The sequence below is a fragment of the Spermophilus citellus genome (assembly GCF_964194105.1).
Source record: "Spermophilus citellus genome assembly, chromosome: 12".
In the NCBI taxonomy this organism is placed as follows: Eukaryota; Metazoa; Chordata; class Mammalia; order Rodentia; family Sciuridae; genus Spermophilus; species Spermophilus citellus.
In genome coordinates this window covers 13,134,434-13,154,559 of record NC_138198.1, presented here as the reverse complement: position 1 = coordinate 13,154,559, position 20,126 = coordinate 13,134,434, and the positions used below count along the sequence as shown (strand labels likewise).

At 43.6% G+C, this 20,126-nt stretch overlaps 1 protein-coding gene across 4 annotated transcripts in view; it reads right to left on the bottom strand.

Moving 5' to 3' along the window:
* SPIRE1 (spire type actin nucleation factor 1) overlaps positions 1-20,126 on the bottom strand; it is a 144,173-nt gene that overhangs the window by 104,121 nt on the left and 19,926 nt on the right. For all 4 annotated transcript variants that reach the window (XM_081263253.1, XM_081263254.1, XM_081263255.1 and 1 more), the window contains exon 2: positions 17,819-17,853. In XM_081263253.1, coding sequence (XP_081119379.1) covers positions 17,819-17,853 — 35 coding nt within the window. The remainder of the gene's footprint in view (positions 1-17,818; positions 17,854-20,126) is intronic.

Below are 20,126 nucleotides of genomic sequence, written 5' to 3'. Positions count from 1 at the left end.
GGGATCACTGCTGATCCTTGGACACAGGAGGCCAGAGCACACGGCATCTGCCAAGAAAGGCAGAAACAACCAGGGCAGAAAAACCAAACAGAACTACTGTGAGCTGGGGGCCAAAAGCTGTGGGGAACCACCTAGACCACCTTCCCAGTCCAGCCAGGTGCTTCCGTTCTCTATGGCTACTACTAGGTTCTCTTGTCCCTGTTTAGGTATTTGTCACAGGTCACTCTTCTTAGTAACTGATCAAAGCCCAACTATTATTGAGTCATTAGCCTATAAAAATAAACCCTTTATCTTTATACTATAGTTTTAAATCAACTTAAACCAGTTACAAATTCTCATCATGCCTAATTATTACTTAAGACAGACTTCAAATATAAACTAAGAACATATGGTATTAAGTGTAATTTGCTTAGAAAGAAAATTCTCTGTTTAAACTTTTAAGATACATAGACATGAATTACTAATGTTATCATTTAATCACTTATCTACCAATAAAGACTAATATATTAAGGTATTGAACAGTAGATCAATTTGAAATGCAGAATACATTTAATAAAAATTATTGGCGTTTTCCAACATGAAATGTACTATAAAGTACTAAGTAAAAGGTCATTGCTGTTGTGCGGATAAACAAAATGTCTGTCAGAGCCTGTTAGCTAATGACCCACCTGGAGAAGGCATCCATTCATCGATCAACAGGAGGCCAGAGCACATGGTGCCCACCAGGGAAAAACCAGACTCAAACTCCACCACAGAAACAACTAGGGCCAAAAAATCCCAACTGAACTACACTGTAGCACTGTATGGGGCTGGGACACACAACAGAAATAAAGCCCAGTTCCCTTCCTGAGCCTGTTGTGGTCTAGTGGAGACACACTGAAGAGAGCAGGCTGCTCCCACAGAAGTGTGCACAAAATGCCACCTACAAAGCCCTTTGAGGGACAGTAACTCAGTCTAGGAAAACATTCAAAAAAGAAGGAACATACCAGGCGGGGCGGTGGCACACACCTGTAATCCCAGTGGCTCGGGAGGCTGAGGCAGGAGTATGGCGAGTTCAAAGCCAGCCTCAGCAACTTAGAGAGGTGCTAAACATCTCAGTGAGACCCTGTCTCTAAATAAAATACAAAATAGGGCTTGGGAGGTGGCTTCACTTGGGTGCCCCTGAGTCCAATACCCAGTACAAAAAAAAGAAAGGATCATCAAAGTTCAGGCTTTAAAAACAGCTTACTGGCCAGGCAAGTATGTTCTGGGCAGAAGGAAAAGCTCTGCGCTTGTCTGAAATCGAAAGAACATAAAGTTTTCAAGTCTTAAAAATGGACTGACACAGGTTGAGCATCCCTTGCCCACAATGCCTAGGGCCACAGGTTCCCCCAGGTACAGAGTCCGCCGGGTTGCAGAGTGTCTGCACAGGCTTAGCTGGTTGGCATCCCCAACCACACCCACACCCCCAAACCCACACACATACCTGGCAAATCCAAAGCCCCCATGGGGTCATGTCCAGGCTTTCTAACTCCTGGGCTGCAGAGCATTCTGGAGATCAGATCTTTGGATTAGGGATGGTCAGCCAGTACCATCAAAATAAAGAACAGGAGGAGAAAGGGATGAAGCCAGAGGGGCACACAGATCAAGTGCACTCTGTTAAGTGAGTACACAGCAGCCTAACCATGGAGAACTGGGAGACTGGCTGGATAAATGATAATACGTCCATACAATGCAACATTGATCACCATATAAAGATGCTGAAATATGTTTGAAAACATGGAAAATGTTTGTCAAGATAAGTATTTACTGAGCATCTATTACCACGCTGAGCTAGGGAGGTGAAAAAAATCCAGTTACAAACCAGTAAGTTCCCATGTGACTGTATTCTCATGAAGAACATGCGCATACACCCAAGAAAAAAAAAGGTGTGACTATAAAATGCTGACCACTGTTATTTTGGGGAAACGGGGTTGGAGGTGATCTATTTCTTTCTTTTTGCTTATCTTTCCCTCTTATTATAACAATTAGTATAGACAATTCAAAATAGGCTGGAAGTAGTATTAAACTGAAAACATGTGGCTCCTCCATGACCAGGTTTGCAAGGTGAAGACACACAGTTGCTTCTGTTTCTAAAATTATGGTCACACTCCTCTTCATTAGAGGGCTTCCTTACTCCATGCCCTGCAATGTGGCCATGCAATGAGGCTGGGCCCCCACCCTCAAAGGGCTCAGAGTCAAGTGGGACAGGCAGGTAAGCAGAGAGTGACGTGTTTTCTAACTGCTAATGGAGACACCACAAAGAACTGTGGCGCTCCTGAGGACAGAGACCTCTGGCATTCTAGAAGCTGTTCTTCAATAACTGCCTCCTGGGCCCCAGAGAGTCCCATTCATAGCACATCACCTTGACCTATTTGCCACCACAGAAAAAAGGGGGAAGGAAGGAGGGGAGGGACGCCACACCAATCATACACAGCAGCCCACAATGCAGCATTGATGCTCTGTACCTGCTGCACAAGGCGCCCGTTGTGGGAAGGACACAATGGCCACCCAGGCGCCTGTTATCAGATGGTCCATTCCTGTTCTCCAGCCTCTGGGTTGTCAAGGGCAGATGTACAATCAGCTCTGGCTACATGTTAACAGCTTTCCAGCCAGCCAGAGAGACAGGAGAGGAAGATCTGTAGTACCTGTCGTCTACTGAAAGGAGAAGAAAACGAAGAGCAGGTGGAGGCCAGATCCGTCACTTTGCTTTTCCACCCTCTACCTCCAGCTTTCCTTGAATCACAGAAGGAACAGTCAATTAAAAATGTGTGCCACTCTGAGTATTCAAACCTTCATTACAATAGAAGCTGATGAAAAACAGGTTCCCTACAAGGTTCAAAAGGAGGAGGATATATTTCTACAGCACGAACCACATATTAACTGAGGTGAAAATTTTGTTAGGAGAAACTGTGGCTCCTATAAAATTCTATACATTGCAATGACTGATATTGGACCCAAATACCATTTGGTTCACACATGCTTAATCATTTAAAATGACATTCGAGGGCTGGGATTGTGGCTGAAAAGTACGGCACTCGCCTAGCATGGGCGGGACCCAGGTTCGATCCTCAGCATCACATAAAAATAAAGGCATTGTGTATGTCCATCTTCACCTAAAAGATTTAAATAAATAAATAAATAAATAAATAAAATGCCATTCAAATAACTCATTAAACTCAGCTGGGAGATGTGATTTTCAAATTGACTTTAATAACTCATAACACGTTCCTAAAGAAGTCACTGTGGCTATGAGACCTTGAGACCACAGCTGTCCTGTGCAGGGCCTGTTCCCCTTTCTCATCTCCTCCTCCCATTAGGAGTGGGTGAGTGCTCAGAAGCCTGGCTGACTCCTCCACCTCTGCCTCACTCCAGCCACCTCCTCTCTTGACAAAGGCCTTCTCCTTCATTGGCTCCTTCATATAATTCAAGCCCCCACGTTTTATTCCCTATTCAAAGTCTCTATTCACTGTTGCATTTTGAATTCTCTCTCCCCTTCCTAACCTCTCCCTCTACACACACACACACAAAACTCAACCATCAGGTTTACTTAAAACCCCAAAAGTTGAAAGAGCCCACCCACCCAGCCCCCTGATTCTGTAGGAGAGCTGGAGAGGCTGGCAGCCTGGGCAGCCACAGGGAAGGGAGCTATGGGAGCAGAACACCAATGCTGCTTTAACCCCTGTGGGCAGATGCTGAAGACAAAACCCCGAGAGGACGGAGCCAGGGTAGCCTGCCTAGGCCTAAATGCCAACGGCTCTGGGGAGACTATTAACTCTGTGTCTCTGTGCCCAGCACTTCTGAATGTTTGCCACATGAATGGTTCCATCTCAGGCCCCCCAAAGAGTAACTAATTCAAAGGAATGTCTGGCCAGAAGAAAAAGAAAAGCTGCACAGTAACACTGTGTTAGGAACTGTGTCAGAGGGCCTGGCAATGGGGTTCTCTTGCACCAGGACCATTCGTGAAACAAACGCGATCTGTCGGCAATAGCTGTATAGTTTCTTTGCCCCACCCCCTGGGGCACATTTAAATATGCAGACTGGAGGAAGAGGAGAAGATGGAATTCAGTGGTGCAGATGCCAGGAGACCATGCCACCAGCGTGTGGGCCCGCCCCTCCCAGCACAACCCACTGACTGGCATCTAGATAGTGGGCTACAGGCAGCTGGGGAGGGTGCCCAAGGGGAGGGGCGGGCGGGATGCAGCAGGGTGCAGAGGCGGCCCTGGTCACATACTTCAGATTTTTACACAACAGAGTAGCCTGGGTCATATATAATCTTTGCTTTTTCAGAATTTTGAACTATATGGTAGAAAACTAATCTGAATCATTCACTCCTCACATATTTTTCTTGTACTTATTTGGTAGGGTTATATCTCCCTTAAACATGTACATAATTTTCTTAAAACTAAATTAGAAATATACAATGAACATAAGATAACGCAAATTTAAATTTCATTTCAAATTATGTCAGAAGCAACAATTCCTTTAAGAATCCTCCCCACATTCCTGGTCCATTTTTTAAGATTTTTTATTTTTGTTGCTGTTTTAGTTGTAGATGGACACAAAACCTTTACCTTAGTTGTTTATTTTTATGTGGTGCTGAGGATCGAACCTAGTGCCTCACATGGGCCAGGCAAGTGCTCTGCCACTGAGCCCCAGCTCCTGGTTCTTTCTTAAGATTTCCTTTAGAGAGCACATCAAACGCCAATCACACTTGAGAAGAGGGGCCAATCACACTTGAGAAGAGGGGCCAATCACACTTGAGAAGAGGGCCCACACCCACTGCCGCGTGCTTTCAGGCTGCACGGATCCCAGCAGATCATTAACATACATCACTGCGTACACTTGTATTTTTAAGTAACAATGAAACTTTACAAGCTAAATAACTACCCTTGCTTCATGATTTTTCTCATAAACACACTCATACATACTTTCCCACCCAAGTCATATTCACACATATCTAAAACCATTTGAGTAAACTGGACACATCACGACCACCAAATACTGTGCTGTTATTTCCTAATAAGGACACGCCTCAGATGATGACGATACAATGATCAGGAAATCAGGTGATTCACCAGATGACACAGACTGACTGAGTCTGTATGAAACTCCGATAACCATCCCTGAAACGCGCACTTTGCAACTCATCACAACCTGGCGTCACCAGCTGGATTTTTTTAGTCATGTCTCCTCCATCTCCTTTAATCTGGAACAACTCAGCTTTGTCCTTCATGACAATGTCACTGCTGAAGCCTGGCACTTGGTCCATCGGGCGTTCAGTCAGTCTCAAGCTCCTGGGTTGTGCATAGTTGGCAGGACCACCTGAGGAGCGACACCAGGAGGCACAGAGTACCACCTATAACTCTGACATGGGCAGACTCTGAGGTGTCCGGCTGCTCGTGCCTGTTTGAGCCTTCCTTGTGAACACATGCAAGACCTGTGATGTGCCTCTAGCCAACAAGATGTAGCGTGTGACTTTGGTAGGTGAACTGCAGCTTCTAGTGCCAGAGTCGCCTTACCAGCTGCTGTGGGGGAAAGATGGCCATGGGGGAACCAGCATGGCGGGAACTATAGACGCCTCTACAAGCCAAGGCCAGCACACGATGAAGCTGTCAGTCCTACAGCCACAGGAAGGGAACGTGGCCAACAAGCTCAGGAGCCAACAGCAGGTAGAGGACCCTTCCCCAGCTGAGCCTTCAGACGACCCAGCCCAGCTGACCCCAGGATTCCAGGCTCAGGGGACCCTGAGCAGAGGACCCAGCCAGCCAGGCCCAGCTTCCTGACTCACAGAAGCAATGAGGTGACAAATATGTGCTTGTTTTAAGCTTCTAATTTGGTGGCAAAATTGTTCTAAATCAATAGAAAATTAATTGTCATGTGGTCCTTTAAGGTTTGTCATTCCAATGCTCAAGCCCTTGGGGTCAATCCACAGCACCAAAATAAGCAACTCATACTGCCACGTCACACTAAACACAGTCTGACAAAGGAAAGAGGAAATTTTTAAGACATTTTGGAGACACAGCCACGCTCTAAAGACAGCGATGACTCTGTAGACCATAAGCTAAACAGGAAAGTGCAACAGTAAAAGCCCTCAAGCCACAGTCTTCCAGTTTCTGTATCCAAAACCAGCAGGAATTAGGGACCAGGCAGAGGAGGAGATGCTGAATCCAGTCTAGTGTTCAAGGCAGGGGAAGAAACCGAAGCGGCCACTGCTGCATAGACCAGTATGTGCACAGGAGAGGACCCACACCACCAGCAGAGTGCCAAGGGTCCACACCCAGCGATGCAGGAAGTCCTTTCATGGCTGTCAGGAGCTGAAGAACCGCTGCAGCTGTAGGTAAAACTGTTTTGCTTTTCTGGACAAATTCCATATTTTTCATCATATTTTCAATGAGGTCAGTGACCCCCAAGTGGTAAAGGCTCCCTGCCCTAACATGTGTGAGCTGACACTATGTAAACCACACGATGGCCACACGATGGCCTGCAGGGTTTGCCGCACTGTGTTTTCTTACATTCTTATTTCTTCAAAAGTGTGCATGCCCACTATGTGCCAGGCAGCACACGCAATAGAAAGAGCAGAGAACACACACACACACTGTGCGTACGTGTGTTAAGGGAAGGGGACAGCTCAGGTCAGGTCAGATGGTGCTCCTCTGCTCACACCCAGTTCACAGAAGCACTATTCACAACAGCCAAGATGGGAAGCAAGCAATCCTTCATCAGCGGGTGAACGGGTAAACAGAACGCGGTGTACACATAAAATGGATTATGACTCAGCCTTCAAAAAGAAGGAACTGCGCCCTGTGCTCCAGCTCTGAGGAACCTGGAAGCTATCAGCCAAGCTAAACAAACACCGCATAAGCCCACCCTGGGAGTCACCTGCAGTGGCCCATTGGAGGCAGCAGAGAGGCTGCTGTCAGGGCAGGGGACAGGGAGAAGGGCAGAGAGTTTCAGGTTTGCCGAATGAAAAAGCTCTGGAATTCTGTGGCATACCATGTGGATGTACTTAACACCAACAAAAAGTACAATAAAAGTGGTTAAGATGGTAAGTATCACGTGCTTTTTACCACAATTTCTAAAAAGGTAAACTTTTATCACCTTACGTTATGCCAGCAGACCCCCATGGAGGACAGGCGAACACCCAGACAAGAAGCCGGCAGTGGGAGCAGAGCTCTGGACTGTGATGACAGTCCCGATAGCAGTCTCTCTCCATCACCAGCTACTGAAACGAGATCATCTTCTGGTCGACCTGTTCCGAGGTAAGGTGGGTGGGTCCTATGGAACCATGACTGCGCCTCCAGTCTCCACGCTCCTCAGAGAGCACACCACAGACCTGCCCCTGGCACTGCCCACTGCCTCCCATCACACTGCCTTCCTCCTTGGGACACCCAGACTCCCTCCCACCACACACCTTTGGCACCTGCCACTTCTTCTGCCTGGCTTCCTCTCTCACTCCATTCAGATCTCTGCTCAAAAATCACCTCAAAAAGAGGCCCTCCTGGGGCGAGGGGGCTGGGTTGCAGCTCAGTGGTCGAGTGCTCACCTAGCGCATGTGAGGCCCTGGGCTTGATCCTCAGCACCACATAAAAATATATACATAAAACAAAGGTATTGTGTCCAACTACACCTAAAAAATATGTATTAAAAACAACAAAAAAGAGGCCTTCCCTTCTAAAATAAAAGTGAAAAAATAGAATCGAGAGGGACCCTCTCTATTATGTTATGGAGTCACGCTCCACTCCTCATCCTTCTGTTCTTTACAGCACTTACTGGGACCCCACATTTAACAGACACTCGTCTGTGTGTTCCCCACAAACACTAGGGTGCAAACCAGGCAAGCAGAGGCCTTGTCAGTTTTGTTAACTGACAAACCTCAAGGCCTAGCAGGAGGTATGCTCCCTGCAAAGAAAGGAAGCATGTGTATTTTGTTTCTGCTCTCTTTGCAGAAAGAAAGAAAAGGGAGAAGAAAAGAAGAGGGAGAGAGGAAGAAAGGGAGATGGGAGAAGGAAAAGGAGAGAAAGAAAAAGGAGAGGACAGCGTCTGACCAACCATCTAGGGCTGTTCCCTGGCCCAGCTCCTTCCCAGACTGCTCACCTGCCTAAAGTTAGCAAATTATTTTTTCCCTTTAATTATCTGATTTGTATACTTAGCAATGTTAATGTTCCCTTTTATTAGTACTATACACATAATTAAAAAGCTGCTTTACCCTCATACCTGCTGAACAACAGAATAAAAGATAATTTTGTTGGGACATGAAATCTGCTTTTTACTTAGCTCAAGGTAAGTGCAAATTTCAGAGAATATTCCATCAACTGGGAAGCCATGCCCTGTTCAATCTGGGATCTGCAGCTCCCCGCTCCTGCAGCAGTTTTGTTCACTGAAAAACCTCAAGGCCATATTTGTATTTGGTAACCACACAACTTTCCTCGAGTTCAAAGCCAGCCTCAGCAATGGCGAGGCACTAAGCAACTCAGTGAGACCCTGTCTCTGAATAAAATACAAAACTGGACTGGGGGCTGGGGCTGGGGCTCAGCAGCAGAGCGCTTGCCTAGCATATGTGAAGCCCTGTGTTCGATCCTCAGCACCACATAAAAATAAATAAATAAAGGTATTGTGTCCAACAACAATTAAAAAATAAATATTTTTTTAAAAGGGCTGGGGATGTGGCTCGGTGGTTGAATGCCCCTGAGTTCAATTCCCTATACCAAAAAAAAAAAAAAAAGGAAAGTGACATACAGTGTGCTATAGAGCTAATATTGACTTATCAAGAGCCAAACTGGCAAATGTTCAGGAATCCTGCAAGCTCACTAACTAGACTGCAACTGTCCAGGTGGGAGTACTACTTACACCACAGAAATCCACATGTGGGGAGTGGCTGTGCAGTGCAGCCAGGTGACCAGCATGCCAGCTTCAAGCAGTTAAGTCAGTCTCCTGTTTTCCTCTTGCCACCACCCTGGTGAGAAGGGCTCGCATAATGTCTCTTCTCTTCCTGACAGCTCCATGCTCCACCAAGGAGGAGGAGTGCAGTCTATTCCAGTCATACCTGAGACCTATTTCCAGAATATTCTTCTGCAGGATCAAAAGGGAGCTCTACCTTCCCCACTTCTACCATCGATGACCTCATCGTCTTACTTGCTCTCAGAACACTCTGTCCGTGTCCCAACTGATATGAGTCAGTACAGAAGCTGCATGCTCCCTCCCACTGCCACATAGATCTTCACGGCCAGCAAAACATGATGCTATTCATACAGTGGAATATTCAAAGACACGACACCAAAACTGAGCAATGACGGAAGAAACTGAACCTTAGCTCACCAAAGTTAAAAACCCAGGTGCTTCAACAAACATCATCAAGAAAGCAGAAGGAAAACCCACAGACTGGGAAAAAATATTTGCAAATCATACATTTTTCAAGGGCTTGTTTCCACAACATGTGAAGAACTCTTGCAACTCAATAATAAAAAGAGAAATAACCACTTTAAAAATGGGCCAAGAATCTGAATAGATATTTTTACAAGGAAGATATATGAATGGTCAATAAGCATGTGAAAACATGCTCAACCTCATTAATCATCAGGAAAAATGTCAAATGAAACTACATGACATACTACTTCATACCCTGTAGGATGACTAGAATGAAAACATCAGGTAATAATGGGTTGGCAAGGATGTGAGGAATCAGAACTCACACTGCTGGTGGTAATGTCGGGAGATGGAGGTACTGTGGAAAAGAAACTTGGAGCAAGCTGAAAAAGTTAATACATGGAGTTCCATGTTTAACCACAAATTGTTCTTCTAAATACATGCCCAAGAGAGAAGAAACATAAGTCAACACAAAACTTTGTGTATAGCAGCATTATTCAGAACAGCTAAAAAGTAGGAACAAATCAAATTTCCATTAATAGATAAATGGGTAACAAAATATGATGCTATTCATACAGTGGACTATTCAGCAATAAAATGCTTCTGGATACCAACACATCCTCTAACATGAAGGAACACTGAGCCCCCTGCCAAGAGGCAGAAACAAGACAGGAAGGACCACACGTTATGCGAAGCGTCCAGCTACTTACAGGAAATGTCCAGCACAGGCAAATCTACACAAACACAAAGTAGGCAGTGGGGGCTGAGGCTGGAAGTGAAGGACTGGAGAAGACAAAGGGTACTGAGCCCCTCCTGAGGTGATAAGGATGTTCTGAAGTTGACTGCAGTAATATCTCTGTAGTTATCTTTAAGATTGCTGATTTGGTTAAATAAATAACTTACAGAGTTTGTAACTAACATTTTTATAAAGCTGATAAAAAATTAAGAAATACTATCAACAAAAAAAACTAGGTAATAATCCCAAATAAATTACCTAACTTTACTGACAATGGGGGTTTTAAGCTGTATTTTATGGCATCTGCTAACTCCATAAAATTTCTACCAGCCTGAGGGAAGACACTGAGACACATAGTGCCCAGAGGCAGACACTCTTGGTCAGTCTCCAGTAGTTGACCTGTCTACCACTCACTCCCCGGTCCATCCCACAGCTGAGCTCCACTCCCTAGGTCACCAGTGCATCTATGCCATTCTGACATGGGTGCGCAGTGAGCTTACCATGTCAGCTGTGGCAGCTTGGACAACTGCACTCCTGTGATCACAATAACGATCTGGACAAATAATGCATATACTGGTGACATGAGCATACATGAACACCCCACAAAGAACAGGCAGACAATGTGAAGAGTGGACATCAAAAGAAGAGTGACCCTGATGACTTCAGACTGAAGAGGAGATGTCCTGTCTTAGCACGAGTGGTCAGTCCCCGCACCAGCTTGTCCTCCCCTCCGGCCCCGGTGCTCTCAGCACACCACAGCATGGCTACCCACTTCAGTCTCCAGGATGATGGTGTCCTCTGCCTAGAAACCTCCCTCAGGTACCTAAGGCCCTCCTCTCAGCCTGGCTACCTCCTTGAAGCCAAGTTGGTCTTTTTATGCAAAAAGTCCCTGAGGGTGGTACCTGAAATGTGCTCAATGTAACATGGTCAACATATAGATGGAAAGCGAGGCCTGGGACACCCTGAGCAGCCATGACCCTAAGTGGTAGGGTAAACGTCACCCTACTGTTTCCTTTTACCTTTCTGTGCCATTTTAATTTTTACAACTCTACAAATGAATAAAGGTACTTTGAGAAAAGAAACAGAAATCTGGTCCTGTCAGCACTGTATTATATATGCTAAAAAATCCTCAAGTTGAATGTTATCAAACACATTTTGCCTTTTCATCAAGGTAGATGACATGGCCCCCTGATAGGGAAAATGATTGAGAAAACCTTTTACTCCTTATCCAACTACTGAGAGATGTTTAAGTACAGAAACTTGTTTAATGTATAGTAACTATGGATAATTATAAAATGCTTCCTCGCAGATAAACATTTTTGGTTTTTCTGAAATCCTTTGCCAAACATAGATATACAATTTTCATCTGTCTTTGGATACAGTAAAAGTCACACAAAGAAACACTACTTATACAAGTTCTGTATCCTGTGATCCAATCAGGTGCCCCCATCAGCCATTAACCAAGGCAGGTGCCTTCGGGGCAAACCACTGCACTTAGAGGAAGCAAGCTGTTCACCCTTGAAAAGACCTTTCTTTTCATTTCAGCTAAAACTCCTAGGAAACCTTTGGGAGCCAGTCAGGGTCACTGAAGCACTCCAACTCATTCTTTTTGGAACCTAGGGTCAACTTGCTCAGAAGTGCTCCTGTCCACCATCCTTCCTTTTGAACATGTGCTCTATGATGGTAAGCTGAGCAAGCCCAAGAACCTCTGCCATCTTTTTCCTAAACTGTGACTTCAAACTGGACATGCTCAGAAATGTGCCCTGCCACATGCTTTCCTGCATGCACACACAGAGGCTTGCCAAACAAAATATCCATGCTTCCTTTCTTTGGAGTGAGCATACCTGCTATGGGTAGTCTTTCCCCACTCTTGTCTCCCAGCTGTCACCAAGATATGACTGCACTGCCTTTGTTTACACCTGACCTAGACATCTATCTCCGACACTGTCACCCAGATAGGCCATTTTAGTAGTAAACATACCCGGGTGGGGGAGGGGAGGTCACTATCACAATGCCCTGTCTGTGTCTACAGGAAACCTGAGTGGAGACTGTCTATTCAGCACACCAGTGCCCCTCTACCAATCTCTATGAGAACCGACAATCAGAAATGGCAATTCACACATGAATGCAATTTTCTCTGAGAAAATACACCAATTTTAAATTACAAATTAACATCAGCCAAATGGCAATACGAATGCCAACACACTGGGGGGGGCGGGTCAGAAGTAGAATGTGAGCATTCCTTCCCACTCCTTTTAGCCTGTGGACCAAGGAGGAGGGAGGATGTGATGTTATTACCAGGAGTTCCCAGAGCTTATTCTTTTAATCCTTTTGGTGGCATATCACCATTTTAATTTCTTGTGGTCTAATTCCATTTATCAACTGTTCAACTTAAGTTTACGACAGACAAAGCCTTGTGCTAAAAAGGGTAGACTTGAGAGCATTTCTCCCTTTGTTTCTGCTAGCTATTCCAATTATTTTGTATCAAATGCTATTTTAACAGTCACACAGTATGCCAGTCATGGTGGCCCACACCTATAACCTCAGTGGCTTGGGAGGCTGAAGCAGAAAGATTGCAAGTTCAAAGCCAGCCTCAGCAACTCAGCAAGTCCCTAAGTAACTACAGAGACCCAGTCTCTAAATTAAAAAAAAGGCCCGGGGATGCAGCTCAGTGGTTAAGTGCCCCTGGGTTCAATCCCTGGTTCCACCAAAAAAAAAAGGGGGAGGGTCAAAGGAAACAGCCTCATTCAAGCAACTCAAGTTGTATACACATGCAAATACTTTTACAAAAAATATCATACACTTCTCTCAAGTTAAATTTTTCAGTTGCTTATAAAATTAACTAAGGGTGATACCATGTCAAAAGAAACAATATGTATGGAGGCCAGAGTGCAATGGGCAGATTGAGCCAGAGACAAAGTGAACATTTTAAAACATCATATTCTGCATCACAGCAACCTCCACGTACCACCTCTCAGTTGCTCAGGAAACAAACAAACAAAAAATCATATAGTCCAATTTGGGTTTAAAAACTATCCACAACCGGGGCTAGGATTGTGGCTCAGCAGTAGAGCGCTCGCCTAGCACGGGCAGGACCTGGGTTCAATCCTCAGCACCACATAAAAATAAAGGCATTGTGTTGTGTCCATCTACACCAAAAAAAAAAAAAAAAAAAAAAAAAAAAACTATCCACAACCAAAAATGGAGTAAGTCCAAAACACTAACTCTAATGTATTTCTTGGCTCATTTCCAAGATATCTGGGTTTTCCCCAAAGCAGACCAATTCTAGGTCCAACTTCCCAGAAGATTCTAATATATAGGACAGTTCTTGAATCATTCTTGAGTAATTCAGAAGCAGACCATTGTGCAAACTCTGTACCCACCCAACTTGTGGATTGAAGGTCCGCGGACAGCACTACAGCCTCACAGGTTGGTTAGGTTTAGCAGTCCCTGGTCAGGGTACACACAGGGTGAGGAGACGCAGACCACGCACTGTTCTCCTCGGGGCCCTAATTACCAGCACAATACAGATGTCCACACTACAGACACGCGCACGCACGCACACACACACATACACACACAGGCTGAGCAAAGGAAAGCATGGGGTAGACGAGAGTGGTTCTGCAACTTGTTTAGCCTCTCTATACCTTAGCTTTCAACTCTAAAATACCAATAATAATAGCAGCCATCTCATAAATTTGTTATGAGAATTAATTAATGTCTCTAATAGTGCCTGGCATTGAGAAAGCTCTAGTGTTTTTTAAAGATCTACGCAGGAATAAAGCAAAATAAATACTTATGCACAGTATATATGAACTCTACTTTAAAGATATAAGTATAATTTTTTAAAATAGTTTCCTTCAGTAAAGTTTAAATTTTTCTGCTATGATACAAATTAAAATAATTTCTACTGAAAGTTCACTTAAATCAGCTCTATCAAGACTACAGTAATGATAAAAGTTAATCTAACTTTATGTAATACATTAACCTATTCCATTTAAAATATAGCTAATCTGCCAGGGGAACAGCAGGGTTGTTCTAGTTATTCATTTAACCTTCTTTCCTATTAAAGGGAAAGGCCTCTGAATGCTACATAATTAGTGGTAGTTAATGGAAGACAGGAATGTAATGAAATCCAGAAAACTTTAAAAAAAAAAAAAAAGAAAGTCTCAGTTTAAATACTTGAAAATTCAAATCAGTTATGTCTTAGTAATTTTAAGTACTCAACAATTTTTCCTTCAAATTTATAATCCATAGAAACTATTTAAATAATGGCAGAAGGAAAAACTTATAAAATGTCCGTAAAAGCTCCTAATCTGGGTCAGAACTGTTTTCTTGACAGGCAGGCCAAGTACAGGTCAGTCATTCCCAGTTTATAAGTCACCAGCCTGAACTGGCAGCCACAGGAGAGAGAAGTATGGGCCATTCTGTTTAAATTACATGTCCTCCTCAGAGCTATAAGGACAGCATGCACATCAGAGGTCACCACAGGCTTGGAGGATGAGCACCAGGGCTATGGTGGGGGGGCTATGGAGGGGGGGAGGGTGGTGTCAACAAATGAATGCATTTGCAACACTGTAAAACTAAAAGGAGTGAATTTCACTGTGCATAAAAATGGGGGGATGGGCGGAAAAGTATGGAAAAATTGCCTATTAAAAATTTTTAAAAAGGAAGTAGATCCTTAAGAAGAAGTCACATGAAAGATTTCCCTTCACAAGTTCAAATACAGGAACATGAGAGCATAATGCAGGACACTGGAAACATCCTTCCAGTGGGCTGGGGTGAGGCTCAGTGGCAGAGCCCTATTGAGCACATGCAAAGTCGAGGTTCCATCCCCAGCACTGCCAAAAAAAAAAAAAAAAAAAAAAAAATCCAAACCGTGACAAATGTGGCAAAATTCTTGATTGCAATAAACATTAGCTAATCTTAAGGCAAAAGAACTTGTTAACTGAATGCCTGCATAGTCATATTAAAAAGAGAATTATGAGAAAAACTAGGAAACAATTACTAACATTATTTTTAAGTACCACAAAAACCACTAAAATAAACACACTTGAACACTTGAAGTTAGTTGTCCATTTCAACTATGCTGTCTTGATGAGAGTACTGAAGCCCCAGAAAGATACAGGGCCTCCTTTTTCACCAGCGGGCTGCTCAAGAAGCAGGACCTTAGGCTCCCTCCAGAAAACCTCATTGCATAATAGCAATCACAAGCTGCACTCCTCGGCCAGGCCGGGCAGGGCTCTGCCCTCAGCTCACCACCAGGAAGAATCCCAAGGTGGGGGCCCACCCTGAAGCCCCAGCCACCATCTGCACAAGCCCTAGCCACCGTCCACACAGCAAGCCTGCCACACAAATCTGCCAAGCACAGGGGCTTCAAACCTCTGTCCTCACTAGAAAACTACTCAGGAGCCCCGAGGGCCCCGCAGTGCCCAAGCCTGTCTCCTCTCTACAGAGGCCACTGGCCAGAATCTGCAAGGGGTGTCCTGGCTCTCCAGGGCCTGCAGAGGGTTCCCTCATCCTGTTCCTCAGAGAAAGAGCTTCTGCAAGGGCACATTACCCAGCAGCTGTCAAACCTTTTGGTTTTAGAAGACCTTTATACTCTAAAAAAAAATCACCAAGGACTCCAGAGAGTTCCTGTTTATGTTGGGCTACAATCTAACATTTACTGTGTTTGAAATAAAAAAAGAAATTTTAAGAATATCATTAGTTCATTTAAACCCCATAACATATTAATATAAATACGTTTTCATTTAAAAAAAATTTTCCAAAAAATCAAGAAGGGCTATACTGTTCCACATTTTGCAAAACACTCTGATGCTGGGTTCATAACAGGCAGCAGACCTCGGGCTGGCTCCTGCAGTCAGTCTAGCCATCACGGCTACCCAGAATCAGTCATTGAAAGCCCGTGGCACACTCTAGAGGATGAAGACAAAAGGCAAATAACGTCCGAGAGTACTCTGAAAATGGTCTTAACCTTGCAGATCCCCAGAAAGGGTCTCAGGGACCCTGTGGTCCTGCTCCCACCACTGCCCCTCTCATCCACCCTGGGGGCTGCTTCAACAGGTAATCAGGCTCCACCTGGACGTCAGTCTCACATTCTCCCCTCCCTGCAAAGGCACATCTCCCCTCCCCGCAAAACAACCCAAGAACATCTCCTCTCAGGTCCCAAAACTTCTTAAAAGTGTAGTTCCTACAGCCTCACTGCCCCTGCCTGTTAGTATTTTAATTACTAAAAAGTAATACACAGAGGCATTTATTTTTCTTTAAAAAACTCAAACAATATAAGCAACCATCCACCATCCCAATCTCCTCTCCAGAGGGAACTGTCACCTACTTTACCCAGAACCTACTTTTTAAACCAGATTGAACTTTCCATTTTCCTATAATTTGCCCTCTTCCCTCAACAGTTATTTTAAAAATTCTGCTTAGGCTCATTCTTTCTGGTGACCTAATTTACCAGTCAGGAAATAGGAGGAGTGAGCCATCCTGTGCAGAGGCAGCAACGCTACAGCCAGCTGGTTCTGTCCGAGGACGGGGCCTTGTACACATGGCCACACCACATCACCAAGTGTAGGCAAGTGCTAGAAACTCCCTGGTCTTCACTGTGACAGAGCCTTCAGGTTTGGGAAACATCTGCTCACATAAGGCAATGATCTCAAGGCTTAAGTTCCACAACGCTAGTAAGTCACTAGGGATTGTCATTAATGCTTTACAGGTAAGAGAGACAAAGTTCTGAGAGGAAAAAAAAAACAACACTTGCTCAAAATTGTACTCCTAGAAAGATGCACACCCAGAAACCACAGATAAAACCTCCATTCTGACTCCAGTCCAGTCCTACTCCTTGATGCCCCCTGAACAGTGCCTCAAAACCCTAGCAATATAAAAATACTAAGTGACCTATTTTTAGAACTGATTTGAAAAATTATCTCAAGTTATTTCAAAGTTGAACAGAAAATACAAAAATCATTTTTGCCTTTTATTGCATAATATAATCCCTTGGGAAGCTTGAATTTAACTAAAGTTAAAATTTATTAAAACCTACATCAGAATGCAGAGGCATCAGAAACAAAATTTCCCAAATCCTTTATTCAGGCATCATCATGAACAAGAACCTGACACCCCTCTCCATGAGAGCAGAAAGAGAGTCACACGGTGCAGCCCTGGCACCTCAGGGACACACAGAAATGCCTCAAACTTCATAACCACAGTTCTGAACCAAGTTATTTAAATTATTAAAAAATAATAAGGCTACTTGTGTGAACAACACAACATTTGACTCCTTATTCTTCTTTCTAGAACACCATTTCTGAGTCCCTATTTTTTTTTCCTACACTCAGGAAGCCTCACAGAGTCCAACACATCTAAGTGATGTTTTGATCACAATACACTAGGCTGGGTTATTAAATTGGACTTAATTTTTATTCAGAGATCTTGGTCTTAACTCAATCCCACAAATACTATTACAGAAACAATTTTAAACTATGATTAAGTCACTCTTTATAATATACCTTGACATTACAAGCATGTAGACAAGGTAACTAAATTTCTCTTCACTTTTCATCCTTCAGTATAAATAGTTTATAGCTGTTCCCAATATATTCTTAAGAGAAACCAAGAACAGCAGTGATATGGTCAGCACTAAGTAAAAACAGGACAGCTAAGTTGCTTTACTCAAAATACTTGAGTGTCTCTTACCTCTGTTTCTGTACAACGTGAATTTCCCATTTTACCTGTAATAAAAATGAGAAAAGTTACTTTCAAAGGATTTTGGATTTTTTTAATCATTGACGAATATATGAGTTACTCTGACCATGACTTTATTATACCTATAAGAATATCTATGCAAATAAAAAGTGCTAGAGTGACCAATTTTCTAGATCTTGCTCAGATATTTAAGCCTAAATGGGCCCATGCAAAATAATAAAGAAAAAGATAGAAGAATATGCTTAATTGTAGAATGATCTAAAACACACACATACTTAATATGCATTCATACCAATTAATCAAAAGAAAATAAAAATGCTTTTAAAGTCCTACTTTCTTTTTAAAATATCTTAAAATATTTTAAAGACATTTTAAATATACCTTAAGAAAACTTTAAAGATTCTTGGGCTTTCCCCCTAATATATTTCCATTTTAAAGGTACAGTGATCATTTCAATACAAGCAGAAACATTTCTTTTTTTTTTTTTTAAATCTTTATTTATTTATTTTTTCGGCGGACACAACATCTTTGTTGGTATGTGGTGCTGAGGATCGAACCCGGGCCGCACGCATGCCAGGCGAGCGCGCTACCGCTTGAGCCACATCCCCAGCCCCAAGCAGAAACATTTCTAATTCAAGTTTTCTTTAACACGTGGCTTTTCTTCTTTAATATGTGATTAGATGGCACATCATGAATTTAGTAATTCTTTCAATAGAAGACCACCTGAAGGATGACAAGAATTGAACAGGACCTGGCTGTACCAACATAGTGTCATTCGTCACCTCAGAGACATAAGCCAAGGAACATGTGTGGCCCTACATTTCTGTCAATGTGGGTGGCGAAAATGCTTTTACAAACAAAGATGTTGTGTCTGCTGAAAACTAAAAAATAAATATCAAAAAATTCTCTTTAAAAAAAATAAAATAAAAAATAAAAGCAGCTGCTTTAAAGGAGAACCTTGCATTAAGTAGTGTCGACAAGAACAGACAACACCTCCATGTGCTCCATGTGGGCCCTGGGAATTCAGTGGCTCAGGCTTCCTCCTCCTGAGCTCACCTGTCATCAGGCGGGCAGGCGGCGCTGCTCTCCCTCCTCCCACGTGTCCCCTGCTAACCCCACTCCTCACCCTCCCACTCACCCAGCCAGCTCCACAGTGATGGCCCCATCTGTTTTGGGGCTTTCCTTTCTTCAGGTTTAATGACTTCCTACGCCTAAGAGTCTAGGATGACACCACCAAAGGAAAATCATGAGCAATGGTTTCGTAGGCCACCCAGTTCTAGACGAAAACTGAAGGGGAGCCACGATTCCCACCACCTAATGACCCTAATGTAAAAACACCAGCTGCAGCTGAGGTCAGATAACAAGGGACCTTGGGTCCTGCCAATTAAAACATATATATAAGCAATGAGTAATTAAAGACTATGTGAATATATATAATGAGCTAAATAGATGAGGTTTTTATATAGGAAGGCTTGCTAAAGATGAGTGTTTTTTTAATCTGTTATATAAAATTATTAGGATATGATTCTGCATATCGTTACAGACTTTATTTATGTCTATATTCACATACAACTATCTGTTCAAACCATTAATGCTTTGGGTAGATTAGTTTTACAAAAGTAGTAATGAAAGCAGGAAAGTGCTGTTGATCAGAGGCAGCCCAAAAAAAGCGGGCAGACTGGTTCTTTGCAAACATTTCCTAAGGCCTACTCTGCACCAGGGGAGGGGGCCACCCCACACTATAAGAGAGAACAGAGTAACCTCCAAGAGTATGCACGTGGATGTGTGGCTTCAGTAGGATAGATTCTTAAAGTAAAGAGAATTACAAAGAAATCTGTAATTTTTTTGGTAGTGGGTTTGCTGCTGGTGGTCTTGCTGGTAAAAACTGCGAGCAATGAGCAAATGAGTGGACGGATACACTGGTGGTGGGAGGACCATTCTGTGAGGGAAGGAAAACACAGGACTATGTGGGAAGGAGGGGAAGAGCTCTGTGGGTGACTAGAACTAGAGTCATTTCTCAATTCCACACCCACGCTTTCCAAGCACCCATTCTGCAAGGGCACACCTATGCCCATTCCCCTTCATCGGACCAGGACCCCTTGGGAACTGGCCGACTCTAGGCCAGGACAGGGAAATGGCCAAATGAGCCTAAAACATCCTGCACCTGAACATAACAAAGTGCTTAAAAAATGATAATGTCAAAAGGGCATTTGATTATATGTAATAGGATTCTTTCCAAAACCTGTTTACAAAACTGAAAATGCCTTCCTATAAGAGCACCAAGAATTCTTGTGAGAGA